At 51.3% G+C, this 25,258-nt stretch overlaps 1 protein-coding gene across 2 annotated transcripts in view; it reads right to left on the reverse strand.

Moving 5' to 3' along the window:
* The window catches only part of Ago2 (argonaute RISC catalytic component 2), a 90,635-nt gene that overhangs the window by 11,337 nt on the left and 54,040 nt on the right, over nt 1-25,258 (reverse strand). For both annotated transcript variants that reach the window (XM_020157031.2, XM_074069282.1), the window contains exons 4-18: nt 23,453-23,634; nt 21,720-21,856; nt 19,950-20,084; nt 19,055-19,142; nt 17,822-17,969; nt 17,099-17,218; nt 16,816-16,938; nt 15,882-16,015; nt 13,777-13,961; nt 12,362-12,521; nt 8,112-8,202; nt 6,136-6,330; nt 5,537-5,671; nt 2,630-2,731; nt 23-222 (exon numbers count right to left, since the gene is read on the reverse strand). In XM_020157031.2, the coding sequence (XP_020012620.1) occupies nt 23-222; nt 2,630-2,731; nt 5,537-5,671; nt 6,136-6,330; nt 8,112-8,202; nt 12,362-12,521; nt 13,777-13,961; nt 15,882-16,015; nt 16,816-16,938; nt 17,099-17,218; nt 17,822-17,969; nt 19,055-19,142; nt 19,950-20,084; nt 21,720-21,856; nt 23,453-23,634 (2,135 nt within the window). The remainder of the gene's footprint in view (nt 1-22; nt 223-2,629; nt 2,732-5,536; nt 5,672-6,135; nt 6,331-8,111; nt 8,203-12,361; nt 12,522-13,776; nt 13,962-15,881; nt 16,016-16,815; nt 16,939-17,098; nt 17,219-17,821; nt 17,970-19,054; nt 19,143-19,949; nt 20,085-21,719; nt 21,857-23,452; nt 23,635-25,258) is intronic.

A 25,258-nucleotide genomic window follows, 5' to 3' on the forward strand; every position in this document is an offset into this window, starting at 1 on the left:
GGCCAGACATGATGACACTCACCTATCGTGCTCTTTATCCACCAGGTGGTACCTGGCCCGGAAGGCCACCAGGTGAGCATAGTACGCTGGTGCTGGGATGGACACGGAGCGCGTACACCTCACGTAGGTGTGACACAGCTGGTAGGTGAGGATCTGCAGCTCATCGGAGGAGAATCGATTGTCATCCCAAAGGACATGGTAGTGGGAGGGCCTGCTTGTCCCCTAGAAGCAGGTCAGAGGGTTGCTCACTCACCGTGAAACTGTCACAAACAGTAGTACTGTGAAAGAACATTCCATGCAAAAGGCATTTATGTTATGAAAAACACAGGCTGGGGAGTGGTGCAAGGGGTAGAGCGCCTGCCTGCCTAGCAAGTGTGAGTGAGGCCTTGAGTTCAAATCTCAGTATGCCAAAAAACCCCTAACAATAACAACATGCAACACAGCCATTTACTTGACCTTTTCTGTGTGTGCAGTGGGTTTTAAACTCAGGGCCTTGTGCTCAAGCCTCTATCACTTGAGCCATGCCCCGGCCCTTTTGCCTTAAATCATTTTTCAAACGGGATCTCGTGCTTTTTGCCCAGGCTAGTCTCAGTCCATGGTCCTCCTGCCCTTGCCCCCCAGGATGAGACTACACATGTGAGCTACCACACTTCCAACTCTGATCCTGCTGCCACTGCCTCCCAAGTGCTGGGATTTACGTCCCACTATGCCCAGTGGTCATAATTCAAAATAAGCTAGCAGAGAGGAATGTGAGTGTTCTGAACACAAGGAAGTAATAAATGTCTGCAGTGGTAAGTACGCCAGTTAGCCGGATCTGATCATGTATATATTGCATACATGTGTTAAAACGTCACACTGCAGAACACATGTTTTAAAAATAAAAACATTTATTGCTGCTCAGGAGGCAGACACAGGGATGATCATGGTTTAAGACCAGCCTGAGTAATAACTAAAGCAGAAAAGGGCTGGTGCTGGAGGAGGGGCTCAAGTGGTGGAGCACCTGCCTAGCAAGTGTGAGGCCCTGTGTTCAAACCCCAGTGCCACCAAAAAACAAAGAAACCAAACCAATCAACCAACAAAACTCCCCCAAAACACATTTTTAAAAGTGGCTGAAGTGAGAACAGTGCTGTCTGGATATATTAAGTATTCCATAATGTTTTATTTATAATGGCAAGAAAAAATTCCTAATAAAAGGTGCATATTATCAGGAACATTTTAAAAGTGGTGGTTGGAACATGAGTACTACTTTATGCATGGCTTCCCTGAAGGAAAAGGTGGTCCCTCCACCTGGGGCACCCACAGCAGTCAATGCTGCAGAAGGCGGCCCACCCAACCTATGGCGTCACCCCCGCCTGAGAGATCCTTTTGTTTAATGTAGGTTCTGTGTCAAGGCCCCTAGCCACCACGAGTGGGAGAATGCTCTCTTCCTGATGAACCACCACACATCCTGGATCTTTCACTGTCCTGCCATTTAGGCTATGGCTGCCATGGCCAAGGGCGAAGTTTGGGTCTGGGTGGATCTGGGTGGGTCTGGGTGGGTCTGGGTGGATCTAGGTGGATCTGCCCCAGGACACAACAGCACCGCAGCATCACCTCCCAAGCCCTCCAGGACCGAGATCCTGGAGATCTGTGTTGCCATAGATGTTTCCCCACTGGGAAGTTCCCAGACAGAATAGGCCAAAAGAGGCCCTGGAAGGTGAGGCTCCCTCACCAGGAGAGAAACCACAAAGGGAGACACACAGAGAAGACAAAGCTTGAGATCCCATGTGGCCTCCACCAGCCCTGACAGAAGAAGACTCTGACAGAGATGATTCCCATCAAAAAATGGCACCAGAACCTTCATGCTCTCGATTGCGTGTTCTTTTCTTTTTCCCTTTAAAAAACTCTTCAGAAATGTAAGACCATTCTCAGCAAATGGGCTACAGATGGGTTATGGCCCAAGCCATATGAGGAATGTTTTTTATATTCTAAATGAACATTAAAAGTAGAAAGTGCACAGCAAATTCTGAGATTTTAGGTTCAAATCCTTTTGGGAGGGTGTTTAAGTCCTGACTTGAACCAAGAGCCCTATACAGTTGTGCTCTAGAGCAGAGAAGGCACACAGCCAAGGTTCCTCCTGCCCCAAGGCGACCTGCAACAGCCACCAAATCAACTCTGAGGATGGATGTGTGTCTCCTCAACCAACACGGCGACCTTCTCCTGATGCCCAGCACTCAACTGGAGCCTGGGCTTGGCCAGTGAACGTGTATGGAGGGGAGCACACAGGTGGAGGGGAGCGTGTGTGGGGGTCAGCCAGGGTGACCCTCCATGCCCCACCACAGCAGCTTTCTGGCAGCCTGGGCACCACTGATGCCCCAGCTTGTAACTCACTAAGCTCCACCACAAGACCTTGCCGCTTGCAAGCACCCTGGCTTTGGCCCTCAGTGAGACCTCCTTAGGCAGGCCCACACTGTGGTGCTCCAGCACTTCCTTCCCAGCGTGGGACCCTGCCTCTCTCCTGACCACAGCATGAGGATGGAGCTCTGTCAGCATTGCTCACACCACATCCCAGCACCGGCAGCGTGAGGGCTTGCTGCTGTATGGAGGCGCAGCAGACCTTGAACAGTCCAAAGGGAAGCCCTGTCCATACCTGAATGCCTGCGTGACTACACAGGTAGAAGTCGAACTCGGTCGGGTGGGTGATCTTCGTGTCCACAGTTGTGCCTGCTGGAATGTTCCCACTCTTCCCAACCTGCAGGGACACAGCAGTCTCATCATATATAGGGTGGGTGAGAAGAACAGACAACAATCAAGCAAGACAGCGCTGTGTGCTGCCTGCCCAGCACTGACCCATGCAAGGTTTCTAAACTGGTAAATGCATTGGCTCAGAGGGGAAGAACCACAACAAAATCTAAGACGCACTGAAGAAACTGTCTGACTTGCACTGGGCTGTGTTTTGCACCTCAGGAAGATGCATGAATTAAAGGCAGTGCTCTTCCCGCAGGCCCAGTGTGCACCCTTAACTCAACACTGCACGAACACCCGCTGACACACAGCACTGAATAGCCTCGTGAGGCCAGTGAATAATCCCCCCTTTCCTATTCTCCAACAGTCTGTCCTTGAAGGTTTGGTGAAAACTACCTGTGAAAATCTCTCAATTAAACTCATAAAATAAGTAACTCCCCACACATCTGTAACACTATAGGATATCTACTGCTGAAGGTTTGAAGCTTTTCCCTGACGCTCTCTGGGTTTGAAACCTTTTGGGGTGGGAGGTTTATAAGAATGATTGTTTGATCTATTTTCTTGAGCTGGTTTTGAAGATTTATACACTTCCACAAATACCTGCACCTGTTTCTGTTAAGTCTCCAAATTTATTGGCCTAAGTTGTTAATGCCATTCCATCTGATTTGATGACATTTATTCTTCCAGCAGCTATGGCTCCTGTTCTGCTCCTGGCAATGAGGCGAGTGTCTTCTTGCTTCTGCGGCATCTTCTAGGTCTAGAGCAGACCCTTGGTATCGTGGGGATACAGTTCCAAGAAGACCCGTTGAGGGAAAACCACGTGTGCTCAGGATGCACAGAGTTCAGAACTGAGGGTGCATGATTCATTTTCACGTAACACCTCTGACTTTTGTTAAAGACACGCCAATTCCCAACCAAGGTGGAGTTTTCACTTCATCATTGAAATTAAGCACATTCACTTTTACCTTGCTTTTTGGGAATCAGATTTTCACACAATGAAGGGCAGGAAAACCCTATCACGCAAGATTTTAAATGCAACTGATGACGACACCGATCTGACAGACAGAATGTCTTCTCACAGACTGAGCTGTGGAGTGCACACACAAAAATTTAAAATTGTTCTTAAAATTTCTTTCGACTATTTGGCCATGCTTGGTCTCAACTGTGTCATACATCTGCCAATGAGTGGCCTACTGTATTTTCAAGGAAGCAGGTTTGGCTTTAATCTCCTCCATTGCTTCTTCATTTTCTGCTTTCATTACTTTCCATTCTGGGAAGGGGAAGGGGATGTAGTCCTCGCAGGAGTCAGCTGCCTCCTCAGCCCTTTTGCCTTCTGGCGACACAGACCTGGGGGCCGAGCAGGGGGCAGGAGCCAAGCCATGGGCTCCAGGGCTTTCCTTCAACTCTTGAGGACCTAGGCTCTTCTTCTACCCTTTCCGTCTATAGGCTCATTATTGTTCTCATTCTTGTCTTGAAGGCACCTAAGTCTGTAGACTATGCTTTTTAGCTGCATTGCATAAGATCTGGTGTCAAATTCTTTGGTTTCTATTTTCATGACATACTTAATGTATGTGCTACTTAGCAGTGAAAGGTCTTAAACTTCGCTTCTCCTACTGTTGATTTCAAATTTAACTGTAAGCCTGGCACCAGTGGCTCACGCCTGTAATCCAGAGATCAGGTGGATTGAAGTTTGAGGCTAGCCCAGGCAAAAAAGAGATCTTACCTCAAAAATACCCAAACACAAAAAAGGGCTGGTAGAGGCCATGAGTTCAAACCCCAATACTGCCAAAAAGTGAATAAATAAAAATTAAAATAAATAAATTTAATTGTATAAGGACCAAAAATTCCCAAGAGGTCTGGAAATCTCTTGAGACTCCCTATCCTGCCAGGACAGCTGTCACCCCCTTGCATGTGGATGCAGCCATCTGTGGGCAGGATTTATTACATCCATGTCCTCAGACCACTCTTCCAATTCTCCATGCTCACTCACATTTTGCCTGCTTTAATTTCTGAGAGTGTGTTAAAATGTCCTTCTTCCAAGGTGGCTTGGTCACCTTCCCCTCAAAATTCTCAGCTTTCTCTTTACTTTTTCCTGTATACAATTTTGGGCATGGTGCTGGGTACGTTCAAGACCACAGCTGCTGAATTTTGCTGGTGAACTGTTCTTTCATGACGACAGCCCTTGGCTCTCTTTGTCTTCACTTACACAGAGTGACCATCCTTCGGCACTGAAGGGATCCTGGCCTACCAGTGTCTGTCCCCATGGTGACCAGTTCCAAATCTGAGGTTGTCAGCCTGAGGTCTTAACCCAAAGGGCCGTGTCTAACTCAGGCAGCTGCCTTGAGGTGAGGCTGCAGGAAAATGTGTGCTGTCAGGGGCACATGAGACACTTGTAACCAGAGGACTTCTATTTTCTTTGGCTGTAGAGAATTCTTAGTGGTTACGCCTGTGGAACGAACACCCGAAAACCACCTTCCAGTGCTTCCAGACTGTCTCTCATGAGGGGCCCCAGCCCAACTCCATTCTACCATTCTTTGTGGCTGTACTGCCTACAGCTTTGGTTTCTGACTAATTCTTTCTCAGAGTTGCCTCTTTTGGTCATTTGTGGATAAATGACATCTCATGCCTAGATCAGTCCCTGATCTACAAAATTTGTAAGTTAAGACTTCTCATCAAAGCCAGGGCCCTTCCCCCACAAACCTGGGACAGCAACCCTGTGGCTGGCAGGTCCTCTGTGAGCACGGCTCTGAGTAAGGGCTGAAGGGAGAGCCTCCCTCCCCAGCACACTGCTGTGCCACATCGCGATACTCACCCGCTCGTTCTTGTCAGTGCAGAAGAGCCGTGTGTGGTGCCTCTTCTGCACCACGATGAATGTGATCCCTGGCTGGTAATCCTTCTCCAGCTTGATGCAGGCCTCGCGGATGGCCAGCAGCTCGTGATGGAGAACCTAGGCAGGGAGTGGGGAGGAGGGACCTGCTTCAGGGGCCTTTTTCCCCCAGGCCTTTTGCTGAAAACGAATGCCTAGAATGTGTACTACTGAACAAACATGGGGTGAGCTGCCCAGATCTGCAAGCTGCTCAGTGTGTGACTCTGCCTTTCTGACCCCTTATTTTCACCTACATAATGGAGCCAAGGATACCCAGATTTTGTGGCTAAGTGGCTAAAATTAGAAAGTGCACAAAACTACCTGGCACAGCCTCCAGAATGCACCTCCTTCTCTTGGTCCGTCCTGCCTGCACACCATGAACCCATTTAGGCCAGAGTCTGAACAACCCCAAGTCGCACAGCATCCACCTGACCAGCCTTCCACCCTGTGATCAGATCAATGGTGGTCTGTCCTCACATGAGCAAGTGGGGAGGAAACAGGAATCACAGCCACCTAGGAAAGACAGTGCTGGGAGGGCGGCCCACCTGCTGGAACTGGCCTTCAGAGACCCCGTCACGGTAGAAGATGATGCGGGTGGGCTTGAAGCGAGTGGACTTGTAGAACTGGATGAGGAGCTCACGTACCATGGCCGCCAGGTCCTGGATGATCTCCTGCCGGTGCTGCTGCACACGCACAGTGGCGCAGTAGCGATTGGGGTGTGCATCCATGCTACCCACCACCTGGAGGGAAATTCAGTGAGCACTGGGCAAGGGTTCTCCAGACTTCCTCTTCCAGTGTGTACTGGGAGAGTGGCCAGAGGGTGGGGAGAAGTGTCCCCTTGGAAAGGTGTCTCTGCTTTCTTTGGGTGTCCAAGTATATTCCACAGAACAAAAGCTCACCTCAGGTACACAAGAAAAATGGACAATTAGCACCTTATGCTGCTTGTGGTTGGATGTGGTGAACTCATCCATCCAAAGACAGTGACTAAGGAGTGTCCCTAGTTTTCTAAGGTGAACTTTTTCAAAGAGTCACCTGCATGTCAACACACAGTATACCTCAGATACTGGTCCTTAGGAAGGACAGAGCCTCCCAAGGTAAGTCAGCTGTGTGAGGGTCTCCTATAGGTGTCAACCAGAGAGAATATGAAGAAAGCAAGCCCGTGATCACCAGGATTCTTTGCTCATGGGCCTGAGGGAGTCCTGTGAGGTCAAACAACCAGCTGCTTCCACAATGAAAGTGCTGCTGAAGTCGTTGGTGCTACTGGAAGGCAGACCCTGGTTCTTGGCCACCTGCTGCTTCTCAGGTTCTCCCAGATTCCTGGTCCTGTTTGCTTGGGGCTACAATGTTTCACTCAAACGAACTGAAAATAAATAGACCCTGAAATGTTGCGACCAACTGAGAACTGTGAGCATCTGGGAAAAACACATTTCTGCTCCTGAGAATTTCAGAAACATGGCTAAGTAAGCCTCCAAAACCCAGAGACAACAGGCGCTAACAGAACCAGGTGATGGCAAGATTGTTGGGCCAAAGTCCCCTGAGCCCCCGAAGCCCCCCAGGCCTCCTCCTGAGCCCACTTCCTCCTCAGCAAGCCAGAGCACAGGGACGCCAAGTAACCTGCTGATGTGCTCCCTGTAGATCAAAGAAAAGAGCCACGAACACTCAGCAGAATGAGAAAACACTCCTCACACAGGAGGTGCAGGCACCTATCACTACTGGGCCAAGCAGCAGGAATGGCCTTACTTACAGGACGCTGACTTGGCTAAGGGAGCGTGGCCCCTGCCTAACAGGCCCACTCTCTGTGTGTGCCGTATACACGTGCACAGCGAGTACAGCAGCTTCCTTCTACCAGGGAGCTGGCCTTGCAACTGAAGGTCTTGTCAAGGTCATTTGCTAAGCACCTACTCCGAGCCAGGGCATCACGACACAGACCACTTTACGATACTCTCAGCAGGTCGGCAGGCATTGTCTCAGATAAGTGAGACCAACAGCAAAAAAAATCTGGGGCCATGACAGGCTCAGGGCTGAGGCTAGCGCCTCCCTGCTCAGAGCAGGGTACTGGGGTCACCAAAGCCAAGGCTCCTAATCCCCTCCCAGCAGCTCAGCACTTCCCTGAGACACTTCTCCGAGGGAGCCTGGGGCACTTAAGGGGATGACGCTCTGAAGGTTTCAGGCTTCCGGGGACTGCTCAGCCATCTCAGCTACAGAAATATTTAGGGTCTAGCAAAAGACAACACCGAATGCCCTTTGCATTCTAACGTTTAAAGCCTCACTATTCGTGGTTGGTTCAGCCCTTTGAAAGGTGGCTGTGACAGGACACCCTTGTGAGAACAATGCTCCCTCACACGACAATGGCTTCTCAGAGCCTCCACACGCCAACCTCAGCACCCTCTCCAATCTCGTGCTTGCTCTGAGGCCCTGATCTCACCATCTGAGCCAACTCCCATGCCTTTCAGGAAGAAAGTCCACTGAGGGCCCCCTGAAGTGGCATGTCACTGGCCCAGAAGAAAGTGCTGACACTCACAGCAGCTATTGAAGGCTTCTTCCCATCCCCAGCAGGCGGGTGGGTGACATCAGCGCCAAGAAAGATGACAGGCTGCTGGAACACTGGAGGCCTGTGGGGGAAGCAGGCATTAGAGGCAGAGGCAGAGGCTCTGATGACATAGTTACCAGAGCTCCTCTCTGGCTGGTAAGGGTGCAAAGCTATATTTTATAACAGAATCTTTATCTTTAAAGATTTGCACAGAAAAGTCTTACAGGTGAAGCAATACAAAGTCTGAAGTAAGCTTCAGAGCAACCAGGGAGGGAGGGGAGAGCGGTGTACATTCCACACTAGAGTGGCTGGGTACTGATGCTGTGAAGTTAGGGTCAAGCATGGAAATTCATCATTGCCCTCCTCTACCTTCATACAGGCCTGGAAACCCCTCCCCCCAAATTCTATGGCTTGCTACTCAGTCTTCAACCTGCAACTTGCTATTACCACAGGGCTCCTCACTCTCCCACCACTCTATTGGGGATGGGCTGACCTGAGCCGGAAAGGAGGCTGAGCAGCATCCTCAGGCCCCACCCACCAAATGCGAGTAGTGCCCCCGAGTCCTGACATCCCAGACTATCTTCTGTCAACGCCACACATTTCAGCTAAGGACATTAGGTGCCAGCTGGCTTCATTCTCACCTCCTGGTGACCTGTCAAGTTCTTTTAAATGGCTGGGCCCGTAACACAGGGGCACCAGGAAGCACAATGCTGGCTCTCTTCCCGGAAATAACAAGAGCAGAGACCCATGTCACACCTCTGCCTGTGGCTGCCATCTCCCTGCCCTACAGCTGAATACTGGACATTGTGGCCATTAGAAAGGGGTTCCAGGCTAGGGTCCATCCCTACCTGCCATCTTATAATTCTTACCAACTGCCTAGGTGGTCGTTGGTGCCAAAAAGCCCTGATTCTTCTTCTAAAGGGTAGGATGGGACTATCCAGAGAGAGCTAAAGGGCACTGGCACTCACAGACAGAGAGAGGAAGCCAGAAGAGTATCTCTGCCTCCCAGTGTGTGGGGGTCAGTTCCTCAGGACATGGAGCCTGGGATGAGGTGACCCTAAGTCAGGGCTGGCTCAGGACCTCACAGACTCAATCTTCCTCAGCCTCCACAGCACTACTTAGCAGGTGCTTGTCCCAACCCTGCCCATGTTCTATGGCTGGGACAGCAGGCTAGCCGTGGAGTTCTGCCCAGTACGTACAGCAGACTGCTGGCTTGAGGTGTGCTATGCAAAGCAGGCTGCAAGAGAGAGGGCAAGACTGAGATTTTGGTGGAACCACGAGGCTAGACACTGGCACCTATACATGCCACAGGGCCTATGGCCAGAGTCTGCAGGGGACAGGTGATCGGAGGCACCGTGAGTTCTCTGCAAGCTTCCCAGGCAGGCTGCCATGCAGAGAAGCTACAGAAGTGCCAACAAGCACACTACAGAACACACTGTGGCCACTTCCTGCTCAGGTAAGGCACACCCACACGACAGTACCCATGACAGGGGACAAGTTCCCCTTCCATCTCCAGTGTGGTGTGGGTCCAGCCGTGAGGGCTATGCACCCTGGCTTCTCTGGGTTGCCTTGCAGGTGTCTAGCCCTAGCCCTGCTGGCCACTCCCTGCCAGGGCACAGGCACTTCAGGCAGCTGGCTGCTTCCTGCATATCCTTGTCACCGACTAACTGCTTACAAGGAGGGAAAAGACTCTGAGAATATCACATATCCCATAGCTATGAGCTCCATATGGGTACAGGACAGCATCTCAGTCCTACTAATCACGACCTTGATCCCAGTGCTCCTCAGCATTCCCTGTCCACCCCACTCTGCTGCCACCAGGGCCGCTGGCAGCACCCTCATTTACAAAGTTAGGTGTGACTCCCCTGTGACAAGTTAAACCACACCCGCCCTCAGCTTTGAACCCCATGCTGTCTCCCAGGCTGCCCAAGCCAGACTTCACACTGCCATGCAACAAGACTCCTCTTTCCAAGGTCTCCAGTAGCCTCCACGTCACCCAACCCAACAGACAGATGCCAGGACTTGTCCAGCATTGTGTGACAAAGAGGACTCCCGCTGCCTTCCTCCCCGGTCTCTCCTTGTCTCCACTGCCAGTGTTCTCACGAACTTTACACTGGAACTTCTTCCCAGGGCTGACTCTCTCCACTCATCCCAACGGACCTCATCAAGCCTTGTGGCTTTTAATACCTGCTGTACATGAAAGAGTCTCAAACTCCATCTCTAACACCAGAATCTTATTTCTCACATGTCCTCATCCTCTCTGTGCACGCATCCTGTGGAGGCCGGATTCCAGCTGTCCTGTGCCAAGCTGCTCATCCTGCATTTGGCCACACATCTCTAATGCTAGCTGGGTCTCTCTGGAGCACAGACTGAGGGCCTTGGAGCCAGCCTTGCTTCTTCCCTTTCATTCTTTCAGCTCACAGCCTAAATCCTGAAGACCAGTAAGCCCTGGAGTCTGGCCCAAGTCAGCAGGCCCCTCTCCACACAGAGCCACAGCTGGTCATCCAGAACACAGGTCAAGTAGGCCCCAGACCCTCATCTCCACCACTCTCAGTGTGGTACTCTGCAACTCAGTCCTTCATTGGGTAATTCCAAACACTCCTGGCTGGCTCCCACTGTGGGGTTCTTGCTCAAACCCTCTGCTGGAGTATTCTTGCACACACCTGCAACCCTGGCCCCTGTGGTCAGCTCACATGCCACCTGCTAGGGAAGACCCCCTAGCATAAGTGAAACCCCAACTCCTCACTCTCCTGAGCTCATCCCTCCACCAGGGCAACACCAATCACTTGTGCATCAGGTGTGATTTCCTTATGGACCGCTCTTGTGTGGACCCCTTCACTAGGAACCTAAAACTTGGTCTCTGTGCTTAGTGCTTATGGCACAACTCCCCATGCACAGCAGAATCTGCTGCTTGACAGAACAGCACCCCAAGTTCCCAATCTTCTGTGGATGTGACCTTGTTTACGGTTATGGACTTGTGAGAGTAGAGCTACCTGCACAACAGAGCCAGGATTAGGCTCCAGAACCACCACACAACCACCTCCTCAGCTCAACAGCTCTGCCCAGTGACCGGAGCAGCTTTGTGGCTAGGTGTGGCTTGTCCAGCAGCAGCAAATGAACTGTGGGGCAACTTGACAGGAGTGGGAGTTCTCAGGCCCACTCCTGACCTACCGGTCACACACTGGTTAACAAGCCTGTAGAATACTGACACTGGCTCAGAGCTGAGAATGTTGGGGGCTTTGGGGTGCCCATCGGAGGCTTGTGTGTTGGACGCCTGGTTCCTAGTGTGAGGTGGGCCTAGGGAAGATGGTCAGGTCCCTGAGGCACCACCCTTGGAAGGGACTAATGCCTGTCTGGCAGGAATGGGTAAACAACTCTAAGTGTGGGCTGTTACAAAGTGAATTCAGGGTCCTCCCACTGTGTGACCTTCCCCGTTTTCTTCTTATAGTATTCAGCCTCATGTATTTCCTTCTAGCAAAATGACCAGTTTTTAGAAGTCTGCCCATGTGTTGCTTCTCCATGAGTGTTTTCCAACTCAACAAGCGAAGCAACGATCACCTACAGTCTTCATGATGACCCTTTTACACCCAGACAGTTTGATTCACTGAACAGCCTAACTCTTAGTTTTCACCACTGGAAGACACTACAGGGGCTAACAGTAAAATCTCCATGACAACACCTGTCATTGCACCAGCCCCTTCTGCCTGTATCAGAGGCCCACAAATGCTAGCCTCAGCCTTGTCTTGAAACATTTAGAGGGGATGCCAGGCCCAGGGGCTTGCTGACAGGCAGCGCTCAGCTATGCTTTCTGGCCCTGGCCTGGGCTCCACCTACAGTACAGTGTCTGAGTCCCACGCATTCAGACAACAGCATTAAGCAGTGCCTGCTACGAGTCTGGCATGGGAAGCACAGGAAATACTGGGGTCTCCATGGCAGCTACTCTCCAGAGTCCAGGAGATGAACCGGGGAAGACCAGCTCCTCACCACTGCAAATGTGTCCCACCGGCCGTAGCCCAGGAAGACCTGTGATGGGCCTGTACTGTCCCACAACCTCTACTTCCTGCAGATGTCCCTGGTCCCTGAGAGTCTGTGGGCAGCAGGATGTCTGACTTCTCTAATCTATTGTGTCTGAGATGGCACTCAGCTGGGGTGAAGGAAATCTACCTGCTGTGCCCTGCACATATCACAGAAAACCACCCAGTGGGCCACACTCCCCACTGGGGCAGAAGGGCTGGCCTCACCTGCCCTGTGGCAGCAGAATATTATTGACGCCTCCCAGTTTGACGTTGATTTTCAAACAGAGGTTGGACAGGGTCTGCGGCGTGGTTCTCTGCACATTCTTCATCTGTACACATTGCGTGGCCATCCCCAGCACCGTGTCTCCTACACGCTTGACTTCAGCTGTGGAATGTGAAGGTGCACACATCATGGCTTCTGAAAGCCTAGCTGGCCCCTGGGCAGGCAGCCATTTCCAGTCCCCACTGGAGCTGCACTGGTGCAGTGCTGAACCAAAGCAGCTGCACTGGGCATTTGGGTCCCCGGCATACTGGAGGGGCCAAGCTCCTGGCCAACTCCTATTTTGGCAGTGCCAGGCACCTGTGCTTATTTCATGTCATCAGTAAGGGAAGCTGGGTGGGCATCTCTCACTCCTCCAATTTGTGAACCAAAGCAATTTATATGACGTACGCAGGGCCACAGGCAGGATGGGCAGAGTCTGGTTAGAATAGAGAGCTTGGCATTCATCATCAGGAATGACACTTCATATTATAGTAAACAGCAGGCCAGTTAAAAATAAAAACACTGGCATCCTCCTCAAACGCCTTGCTTGGCATATGCAGACCTGACATCAAAGAGCCCTTTGGGCCCAGCCTCCACTTTATATCCCTGGATTCTTCACAAAGCAGCTGGTCACTGCTCCAGGGCACTTCCATAGAAAACATAACTCCCAGGGAAGTATTAATAGCACATTGACACCAATGGCTTTCTGGTTCCTTCTTTTTTGGAGCTGGAACTTAGAGGAGAGCAGTGTAGCTTCTGCATGTCCAAAATATATTTGACAAGATAGGGAATCCTGCTGGTGACTACCACCAAGTCCCAGCTGCTTACCTTTGCCCCATGGCAGCCTCTGGACTACAGGCTCTCACGCTGACACCCCTCTCCTGAGAGCCTCTGGTTCCCCACTATGGTACAAATTACTCTCACATCTCCATTCCAAAGTCACCTGTCCACAATATCTCCCCACTATCTGGGGCCTTCCTAAAAGGAGGGCTGTGTGTGATATTCTCTGTACCCTCCATGGGCGGGGGCGCCATCACCCTTGTAGCTGGCTGAATGTGTAACTACCCGTTGAGGAACACCCAGAATCTGAGATGCACAGAGATGACAAATGTTGAACTGAGCACTGACGAATTAGGGAGACTCCATCTCCCCTCAGGCCAGCTTCTGTGCCACCTGGGGCTGGAGTCCCAGGACTGTGGCTTCAGACAAGACAATGAGGCTGGCCCTGAGTAGTGGCTTGGGGTGATCAGAGCCGCCCCTTCTTTGGGCTACAAACAAACACTACTCAGGGCAGCAAAACTCAAAGAGGCTTAGGCAGCCACATCCACAGAGATGCCCACAACTCCCACGGCCCTGCAGAGAGGGACCAGATGCCTACCATAAACAGGGGTCTTGCCAGGCAGGATGACCACCACCAGCTGGAGGCCGGCGTATGTATTCTTCAGGTGCCGAAACATGGGCTCCACACTGTCCGCCCCCTGGGCATATTTGCAGAAGCATGGCTGGCCCTGGATGGGCATGCCAGCATCTCTCGAGATTTTTCTGAGCTGCTCCGTGAAGGACCTGAAGGAGAAGGTCCACTTGACTAAAATGCACAGTAAATGACAAGGTGTCCAACTAACCAGTGGCCCCGAATAAAGGGCACAAGTGTACCAAGGCCAAAGGCACACTTATGCAGATCGGGATTATGTTTCTGTTGTTTTTTGAGATAGGATCTCACTGGATAGCCTAGGCTGGTCTCAAGCTCTCCATCCTCCTCCCTCAGCCTACCTGAGTACTGGGGTTACAGGCATGCACCCCCACACTGGGCTAGAATTACGTTTCAAGTCCCAGACAAAGCTAGAAACCAAATGAACAATGAGAGGGATGAACAAGCTAAACATCCTCAGAGGCCACTGGAAGTGTCTGTGGCAGCTGTGCCAAGATAAAACGGCAAGCACGCGGTCACCAGGGCCAAAACACCTAGTGTGCAGTGACGAAGTGCAGTCTTTCAGGGCAGCGTGCAGCAGCGGCTGCTAAACTGCAGGCCAGAGCAGCTCTAAGTCAGGTCCATCACAATGGGAGGCAAACACCAGTTCACTGTCCTTTTGGGTTTTCCCAGTTATTTTAAGTGGGTTACTTGGGTTCATCAATAGTCACAGGAGGAAACAGAAGAACCCACAGCTGTAGCAATGTTGGCAGCCAAGCTGGCTGGCCTTGAGACTCAGTTGGGCAAGGAGACAGGTCCATGGCTTCTATGTTTTACTTAAGACTCCTGTCAGCCATTAGGGTGTGGAGACTGTTATCCACCAGCTGTCAGTACAGGTGGAGACACAGGTGTGTGCACCTGCAGTTTCTTTTACAGATGAATGTGCCTCAGTGACATTCGGCTCCAGGTGAAGGCAGAAAGAGGGGGCCAAGGATGGAAGATGGGCAAAAGAGATGCCCAGCTTCCAACTCTGTCTCCCAAACCCTCCCTCTGGGCTTCCTGCTCCTGTCAGCAGCTCAGGCAAAAGGTGGCCTCCAATGGACCACAGCGTCTTGCTGCTGGTGGGGCAGCCACACAGAACAGCCCCCTTGTTGGGATGGTGGAGTTATCAGTTACACCCAAAGTACACCCCAAAGGCTTTGGGTGTTTCCCCCACACCCCCAGAGAGGAGGCAGCAGAAGATTTACTTCTCCTTTTAACACTGACACGTAAGCATGAGTCACAGGACGGTGGCTCCTGACAAAGGTCAGGCCTGCTACTGGACTGATTCAGAAGGGGAGAGCTCTTCTGAGGCCCCTGGGCTTCCTAGATGGCCAGCCATCTCACACAAACCACTGGACAGGTGGCATGGCCCTCAGCCAAGGCTTCCTTCCCTCATTTTAGTTACTGCCTTGTGAGGCAAGGCAGGAAGGGACACTCCCAGCCCTCCCACCATACCATCCCTTCCTCATTCTGCCTTCATTTCTCCTCAATTTATAGAAACCCCGAAGCACTTCCCCCCCACCTCAAATAATTTTAGTGCACTGAACCCAAATTCCTCTTTTGCTTGTACTTCTATTTTTTTTTTTATTTGAGACTTATTTCTTTTTATTTATTGATTCTGGCAGGGCTCAGGTGCTCTACCACTTGAGTCACGTCTCCAGTCCCTGCACTTAATCATTTCAGAGTCTCACTAGGCAGCCTCAGACTCTTGGCTTTAAGCAATCCTCTGCCTTGGCCTCCTGGGCTTCTGGAACCAAAGGTGCATGTATTCCATGTCCTGGTCCGCCTGCACTTCTAACCTCGAGGCTCAGACCCTAAGGCTTCATCTTGGGACCCCAGAGTCAAAGGCATAGGCCAGCCCACCCCAGGCAAATCCTCTGTGTTAGGGAACAAAGAATGATGTCCACCAATACCAGAACCCCAGTTGACACACACCCCCCCCACCCTGCCAAAGTTGGTCTCCCAATTGGTCACCAACCCCTGCCTGCCCAGCAGAGCCAAGGCCAGGTGCTCTGGTTTGTACATGGGCTTACTTAAGATGGACTTCCGTGCACTGGCGCTGGGGCGCGAAGCAGGCAATAGCCCACACCTTGATCTCGATGCCGGTGTGGAACTGCTTGTTCCTCATGTCCCAGACACCCTGGACAGGGGTGGCAATCGCTTTGTTCTGCAAATAGCAAGAAACTTGGAGTGAGAAAAAAGTAGAAAATGCAGTACTCTGACCTTGGATCGTGTCACCCTTTGTAGGCACCCCAATCAACAATGGGCCCCAACATACCTGCATGCTGTCTCCCACCCCCCACCTAACTAGCACTGTAGGGAACCTGTGCACATTCGCAGAAAGGCGGATGGAGAATGAATGCATTAGTAGATGGGTACATGGAGGTAGGTTAAAGGAGTTGGGTGGATGGAGGCTAAGGCAAGGAGAGCAGGGAGGGCTCAGAGATCCATCCAGCCTCCAGAGAAGAGAGCCCTCTGTGGTGCCACAGGAAAGCCTGCTTTTCCGTGAAATGTTGCCCCGTGACACAGATCTACCATCAACGAGGCTGCCAGGGGAGAAAAGGAAGGCCAGTGAGCAGAGAGCAGACAGGCTGAGGATGGAGCCCTCAGTCTATCGCTTTTCTATTACTTGTAGTCGGATCAGACAAAGCTGGTCCCACTGGGAAAGGGAAATACCTGGTCCACCAAGGACCTGCAAGGCAAAAGGTATAAGCTTCTGGGAAACAGTTCAGCCCTGGTAGAGTGTGTCATCAAAGGAAGAATGGTGCCTTCTAAATTCTGATGGGACCCAGGGACCTTCTGAAAACATTAGGGCTAATTCTGAAACTTTTCAGAAAGAAGGCTATAGGTGCAGGCCAGAGCAGAAGGAATCCATACCCTGACCAGGGTCAACATCACAGATGAGGCTCGGAAGCTGAAGGGGAATGAACACTGCTGCTTCACAGTGTCTCATACAAATTCACCTACCCTGCCCCCATACAGGATGGAGGGCGGCTGCAGAACCCGCCCAGTCACATCTGTCATCTCGTCTTTGACCATGATTCCAAATTCACGAACGTAGGGGTCTGTATTAAAACTTGCACTTCGCATCTTGAAAAGGGAAGAAAGAAAAAGGCAGGAGTCAGACAGGGCCTCTGTTACTCCTAGCACCCATGTCTGTCCAAAGTCGTGGGGGAGCTGGGGCGGAGGGGAGTACGTCCTCCTTGTTGTGGTTCTCCACCCCGGACTGATCTCAAAACTCAGCGCTCACCAATTTGCTAATCTCTTCCTGCCGATCTGGCGCTGACCTGGCAGTTGCTCTGATCATGGTTGAGGTCTGATTGTCCGTTAATTTCTTTATACATCTCTGTCCTGCCACTATGTTACAGACCTACAAAGAAGATGCAGACATTTCAGAGGCCGAGCACTAGGGCTTGCGCCCTGGCACATGACAGCACTCATCACAGAAAGCCCTCTAGGCAAAGTTAGCAGGACGCAAACACACACATCCTGCATCCTTAGCACTAGTCCACCAGGTGTGAAGAGGTGGGTTCCACTTGAGAGTTCCTAGGGCTCTCTCTCTGCTCCTCAGTGGATGAAATGGGCTTCCCAAGAAAAGAAAGTCCTGGACCAGGATACTGGAAAAGCCAAGTCTCAACTGAGCAATCAAAAGGTAACACTCAAGGAGAAGAGTTAAGACGCATTTGTTCCATCTTTTCCCAAGCATCAGTTAGCCTTGATGCTAGACAAGAAGTAGGTGAAGAGTCAGCACAGGTACCTGCCAGGTCACATTCCACTCCCACACCAATCCACTACAGCTGCTAATCCCATCCTGTCACAGGGCTCAGCAATATCCACCAGCGAGCCAGAAATCCCACAGTGGAAGACAATGAAGTTTGGGACCTGCTGTTTCTCAGGTACACTCCCACTCCATTCTCCTCCCACCTAGGAACCCAATGCCTCAGGGAGGTGACGGTAGCAGATGGCCACTTGCCTCCAAGGGAAGGTAGGTGTGTTTCTGCTCCTGTCCAACTTGTAAACATGGGAGGTGGGGGTAACGCAGAACCAGCTTGTGCCTGTCCTTGAAGTACTGAGCCACTGTGCACTCTACCGTCTGCCCACTCTCCTGCTGCAGCGGGAACCTGGGGAGCAAAGACAAGGTCAGGGGAGAACACGCAGGGCTCCCTGGAATGGCCAGCTGAGCCAGTGCACAGCATCCCCAGGGCTGTGTATTTTATCTCCTTTGCTAGGGTGATGGAAATAAAAAGTAAATCCTGTTCCGTGGGTGATCTGGACTACTGCAGAGCCCCTCTACTCTCATTTGGTCTCTATCTGCACAAGGTAAGCAACAATTGTAAACTACCCTCAACACCTACAGAGACTATCATGAATTCAGGACAAATGAAACAAATCCAGAAAGGCCTGTGCGTGTCCAGCAGACCACGATGATGCTGGGTTACAGATCATCCCAGAGGGGACCTAGACCTTCAAAGACAGCTCCAGGATGGGAGCTGCAGGTCATGGATCTGTGGTCTTTGTGTGGGGACTGAGGCAGGAGCAGATGCCTGAGAGTAGAACAGCGGAGAGCTCTGTGTTTCATATGCTCAGAAAAGATGGCCCCCAGTGGGGGACAGGCCACATGGCCATGCCTTTCCTGCGCCGACTCCTTTGTCCCATGCAGATTGTCGGGCAATGTGTTGACTCTGGAGGTGACAGGGAACAGACCTGGCTAATCTCTCCCTGCTGTCTGATGAGCGCATGGGCACCTTGGTCTCTCCAGTGCCCAGCAATGGGCTGGGCATTTTCCATGAATGACCACGAAATAAACAGGTAAGTCTTCACTGGTCCAGCAGACTCAGAATCGGGCACAGGGTCCAAAGTTATGTCCAAACTTATCACACTCCCACTAAGACAAACACTGCATTCTTGCAGCCAGGCAAATGGATGACACAGTCTGTGACAAACTGTTCTTGGAGTCATGAGACAACACAAAAGAAGACAGGTGGACTACGCAGGCAGCAGAGGCATCCTCAGAGGCCTAGATCTGTCCAGCACCCACACCCACACACACCCACACCCACACCCACCCACACACCCCACCCCCCTCTAGAATGAATTGATCCTGTCCAGAGTCATGGCTTCAAGTGCTTAGAAATTTGGGCAAGTGATAGAGAGGGGAGGGGGACTGAGTCCTCAGGAGTTTGAAAGGGAAAAGATAGCACCTTACGTTTGGTGACTGGCAGGCCGCCGGGTTACATTGCAGACTCGGTACTTCCTTTTCATCTGCCCACAGTGCGTTATCTCCACCTTTAGACCTGGTAACACAGACAGCAGGTTTCAGCACCCCACTCAATCTACGCTCATCTGCAGTTTGAGCTCCAGGTTTGTCAGTTTTCATGGGAGCCACAGTTACAGATGTAGTGGGGTGTCTGGAGCCATTGCTGGACCCCTCAAGGGATGGCAACACTTAGACCCTGCCCTCAGGACAATGGCTGGATGGACATCGCCCACAGAGATGCCTTTTCCCTGAGAATCTTGGACTTGAGTTATTTGGCTATGGCCACAAGACAGGGTATCTGCAGATACATGGAGGCCCTGGGACTCAGCAGAGTGCAGTCATCTGTGCACCCTGCCTGTCTCTGTGGTAACACCAGGCTGATGCTGGCCTTCAATGGCCTTCTAAAAGGAGAGGACAGGCAGTTCTGTGCTACAGGCCGATGGACCTGACACAAACCCACAACTCCTGGATCTGTGCTTCCTGAAGTTAAGCCCAGACTGAAAGGGCAGACAGAGGCCCAGAAGCAGAAAAGTGCTTGGCTTTTGGGAGTGTAGTAAGTCACAGGCGTCATGGTACCACCATGCTCAGAGGGCATTTCTAGTCCTCACATTTGTGACTCAGGCATCACTGATCTGTGCACCTGTTCCACCCACACAAATGGTTGCACTTATTTAGGAAGTTGTCACTCCCCCTCTGCAGAACAGGTCTCAACCACGACAGTCTAACACATCTGCCAACTCCCTCTTCTCTCCACTCACATGCCCCCTGGCAGAGGAGCAAGAACCCACAGTGCATGGGAGAGGGGACTGAGAGGCCACCTACACCCTTAGCTGATGGCTCGTACCTTTAATTTCTTTGGTAAACTTTACCCTTTGGGAATCTGTCAGAGGTTTTTGTTGTTCTTCAATACTTTTAAAATCCAAAACTTCACAAACAAACTCGATCACTGGCTGTGCCTTGTAAAACGCTGTTGCTGACACTGTAGGTAGGAAGAGAAAGAGGCCAAGACAAAAGTTTGGTGGTGCCCTGTGAAGTGAACCACAGGCCAAATCTGGAGTGCTTCTGCAGGCCACTTGGCCCAGGGACTCAGGGAGGAGGACAACTCTGCAGAATTCACCCTTGGTCTTTGAGACCCAGAATGAATGGTACTAAAGTCCAAGGGAAATTTGGAACCCTGTGGCCTGGATGATAAGGGGTCAGCTGAGTCTAAAGATTAAGTCACTCTTTAAGAATAAAACTAGTGTTTAAGAACAAAGCCCAACAGATCATAAGATGGCCATAAGCCTTGGATTCTGAGTATTTTCTGTCTCCTGGCACAGACACTTCTGAGATTTGCCAGTACATCTAGATTGTCTCCAATACATGTGCATCTGAGAAGACAGTTTGGAGGCCCTAATACAACTTTTTGTAATAACTACCAAATCTCTCTCTCTCTTTTCCCCTCTCCCTCTTTCCATACACTAGGGGCCCTGCGCTTACCAGACAGATACCCCTGCAGCCATGCCCCGGGCCTTCTGGCCTCCGTTATGCTTTGAACGGCCCTCGGGTTCACATTTATGCCTTGCTGACCTGGACTGTGATCCTTCAGATGTCCTCCTTCCGAGTAGCTAGGATTATAGGCATAAACTGTGTGCCCGGCCACTCTTGTCTCTGTCTCCGGCAGAGAGGGAAGTAGTGGTCTAGCATAAAGCACAACACACGGTCTTTGGAGAAAGAGAGGAGGCAGCGGTGCCTATTATGGCTTAGATATGAAGTGATCTACCACATAAGGCTCCTGTAGTGAAGGTGTGATCCCAACGCAATGCTCAGAGGTGGACCTTTTAGGAAGTGACTGAATCCTGGGGAGTTGACCTAATCAATGATTAATTCATTAATGGGTCCATAATTTTCCCAAGAGGTAGAAGAAATAGGAGGCAGGGCACGGTTAGAGGAAGTAAGTCACTGGGGCACGTCTTTGAAGGGTACATCTTGTCCCTGGCTCCTTCATGTCTCTCTGCTTCCTGGCTGCCACAAGGGGAGCAGCTCTTCTCCAGAACACTTCCCTGCCATGTTGTTCTACCTTACTATAGACCTAACAGTAATGAGGCAAGCTGACTGTGGACTGAAACCATAAGTTAAAATAAATCTTTCCTCCTTTAAACTGCTTCTCTCAGGTATCTTTTTGTTAGTCAACAAAAAGGCTGACTAATGGAACACTCAAATGTGGAAGAAGACCCAGTGAACAGTGTGGCCACATCAGTAGCCCCTGAAGGCTGCCCCACCCTGAAATCAGAAGTAACACGTGATACTGTGAAACTGTGTGGGAAGGGGAGGGATGCAGCCTGGATCACATGCCCGGCACACCCAGCAGCACAAGGGGACTGGCAGAGGTAGCAACTCAGACCACCTCAGCCCCTGACTTCCAGGGGCATCTGACACCACCTGTCTGAGAACCACTGCCACAACCTCAGACACCATGCAGATGGCACAGGCTGGGTGCCATGCTGCAATGCTGCATCTCTGACTGGGCCAGAGGCCATGTTCAGAGCTGGCCACAAGGCCCTCTCCAAGCTGTTGGACCCTCTCCATGTTCCCCACTCCAACCCAGCACAAGAGGCCCCATGGCTTTGCTCACCATCAATATTCAGCATCATTTTCCAAAGAGAAGGTCGGACAGACTGATGGAAGCCAAACCACACTTCTCGGCCCCCACCAAGAGGGTTGGAGCAGCCCTCAGATGCAGTGAAGAAGGAGCGGCCCACGGGGGTGTACCTGAAATCCAGAGAGGACTCTCCTGATCAGACACACAGCCAGGACGGGAGGGCTGACTCCACGCCTGCCCCTCCCATCAGCCCAGACACATGCTCAGGGATCATTCCAGTTCCTCTATGTAAAATCCCTTTCACTACAGTGCACTCCAGCTGCACTCATGGCTGACCTGGGGGAATGTATGACCCTTCTGCTGCTGCATAGCTGCACAGCTGCTAAGGAAGGCTGCAGACAAGTACGACTTGACCCAAGCCAGTACTCATTTCCTGTTCCACACAGTTCCTTTCTCTGGGTGTCTCTAGGCATACGGCACAGGAGGCAGCAGAGAGTTAACTGCCCTTGGAGCTTCAGCTTGTGTAAGGTTGGAGTGGTAAGACCCATGCACCTCTGCAGGACAGTTATGCAGGGTGGCTGACCCAAGCCGGAGCCTACATCATCACAGTGGACATGTTCTCCACTGCCCTTTCATCTGCAGGCTGCACCAGCACTTGGTATCCAGCCACTAAGGACATGCGACCACTCACAACTTCAAAGGAAAAATGTTATCATGTGTGAGTCGCACTGCTTGTTAGTGTTACCATGTAGATGGCCCTTTGCACTTTCTACTGAGATATGTTAATCCTCCTTTTGTTTCTATGGTTTTTCCAAAATGAAAACAGAAATTTCCTCCCTGACCAAAAATGAATGTAAATAATCCAAGGGAATTCAGAAAAGAAAAACTATGCTAATCCTGCCATTCAATTAAAAAGACAGACACACTTTGGCAACTACCCTTCTTGATTGTCAGTCTTCCTCCTAAACACTGACAGATTACATGTCCAGGCCCTGCCAGGATTATCAGCTGGTCCTGGATGTGCCCACCTCTACTTACATCTAAAGCTGAACTCCACGGCCCCTCTAAATCTAACACCTGGCTTCAGCACCTTCTCAGACCTCTCCTCAGAGAGGCTGGTCAGTCCTGGGAGCACTCAGCATGCAGATTTTAGTTTGGGGGCTTCTGCTCTCCCCTAGTCCAGTCCCACCATTCATTCCTAAGATCTGACTTGTGCCCTGAGCTTGTCTGTGTGTGCTGTGAACACATACATGACACCGGAGGGCTCTGGTCTGACAGAAGTCAGCACAACTTACTGCCCAGCAATTGTGCAAATGATGATCTGTGCAAATGTTCACCCACCCCTTCTCCCAGCAATGTCAAGAGTGGCAACTTGGGGCATAAAGGTGATTCCCTAGAAAGAAACAAGTCTGAACACCTCTGGTGCTGCCCTCTGTCATGAAAAACTATGGAGGCACCTCCGGGTGGACATTCAGCCAAGCACGACAGGGAGGTGCCAAACGTGGCAAGGGCAGGGGACACCAAAGTGCTGCCCACACAGGGTAGGCAGGGAGGTGGTCCTCCTGTGCTCAGTTGAGGATGCTGGTGAGTCGATTTTTGTATTAAGGTCTTTCCATCTTAGCATTGCTTCATGTTTTCCCCACAGAACACTTAACAGGCTGTCACCACCCTGCTCCACCCTTGCTGGAATGAGGTCTCACACTTCCTGGCCACACCTGGTCAGAAGTAGATGCTCCTAGACCTTTGCTTCCACACGGTTGCCTCACCTCATGGACGGCAAATGCCTCATGACCACGTCCAGGGCCTGGATCGTCTCAAAAGGGACGCTGGGCAGCCGGCCTGAAAGTGCATCGTGTAAGGCCTGTAAGCTCACGCAGGACACCCACTTGATGGACACCTTGAAGATGCGGTCCTTGCCTTCTCCAGGCAGCGTGACCTCCAGCTCCACCTGTGGGTTCCAAAGCAACACAAAGTAATTCCCTCCCAAGAAGCACTGGAGGACAGGCTGGTGGTGGTCAGCTCTCCAACACAGCTGGGTGAGGGAAGTTCACTGCAGGCCTTTGTCTATCCATTGGCCCCATGTGGCTACTGAGTACTTAAAATAAGAGTCAGAAACTGAATTTTTCAGCTCTACTTATTTTGGATGAATGCACGTTTACATAGCCATGTATGGCTAGACACCAGCCTGCTGGATGGTGGTCTAAATATGCACAGTGGTCATCCTTACCACAAATGCATCAATGACACCCCCAACAGCCTCTGATCACCCCTCATTCACAAGCCCACCTTGCTCCCATGATTCTGGGCCACCCATCCACACTCACAGCTGCAGTCGGATCACCATTAAATGTGGTACATTTGGACTGTGGCACACAAACGTCTCGGGTGATGGTGGAAGTGGACTACACTATTGCTGTTGACAATGGCCCCATGTTTCTGGAACAGCGATCTCACAGGTCATGGACTTTACCCTTAAATGCCCAAACATTCCAGTCAGGGAGGCTTACCTCCTCCTTACACGTAACACTGGGACACCCAAGACTCTAGCACTAGGACAGGGTTGCCTATCACCAAAGGTTCTTCCACTCGGCATGGGACGCCCAGCATCTGAGGACCTCAGCGCAGGGCTGAAGCCATCACCTAGGGAGTGACACGTGTGACCACAAATGGGTGCCAGTCACTCACCCCACTCCCACACTGTGTGTCTGGAACACCTTCCTGATTCAGGCCCCAGTGCGCCCTCCTCAACAGCCCAGCTCAGCCTTGAAGCCAGGCAAAGTGTTACCCAATGTCCACCCACAGTGAGGATAAATAAGGAGGAGTGCCTCTAGCCCTGTGGACTTCAAACATCCAACACAGAGAGAAGGAACCAAGCCAAGGGCACTGCAGTGTGATTCCCTCTAGATCTATAAACAGGACAGTGCAAATCCACCCACCTGAGGGGGTCTGCACACCATGGGCAAACCTCCATGGACTGATGGGAGTGGGTCAATGTGTGTTAGGACAGTGAGCAGCGGGCAAGGGTGCATGGTAGGAATGTGGCGTTTATTACTCTTGATAAAATTGTTGCAAAAGCAACAAAAACAAAAAGTACTTCACACAGCACAAATAACTTACCTAATAACCCATTATTCCCCACCTTGGACTCCACTTCCATTTCAGTCAAGGCACCTGAGATCTACAGTGGCCAAAGGAGGTGCCCAGACCACAGGGTGAAAGCAGAAGAGGCGTGCCCATCCCGGGGAGTCTGGCCTGTGACATGACCAGTGCCTGTGGCCTGGCCAGGCTGAGGGTGAGGGGGATTCAGTTTGGACCAGCAGAGACCTAGTTCACACAACAAAAGTAACTGGTCACACTTGTACAGAGATGGCCCTGGAGGCCTGGTGCACAAAGGGCAGTGAGCACCTGAGTGGAAACCAGGCCAGTCTCTCCATAACATACCCATGACAGGGGGGATGGACAGCAAGCCCAAACACAGCTCCTTGTAGCTGAGCGAATCAGAAAAGTAGTGTTGATTTGATGTTTGTTGATGTCACCCTTACAATGCCTCTGTGATGGGAACTGAGGGAGAT

The sequence above is a fragment of the Castor canadensis genome, chromosome 3, assembly GCF_047511655.1.
Source record: "Castor canadensis chromosome 3, mCasCan1.hap1v2, whole genome shotgun sequence".
Taxonomy (NCBI): domain Eukaryota; kingdom Metazoa; phylum Chordata; class Mammalia; order Rodentia; family Castoridae; genus Castor; species Castor canadensis.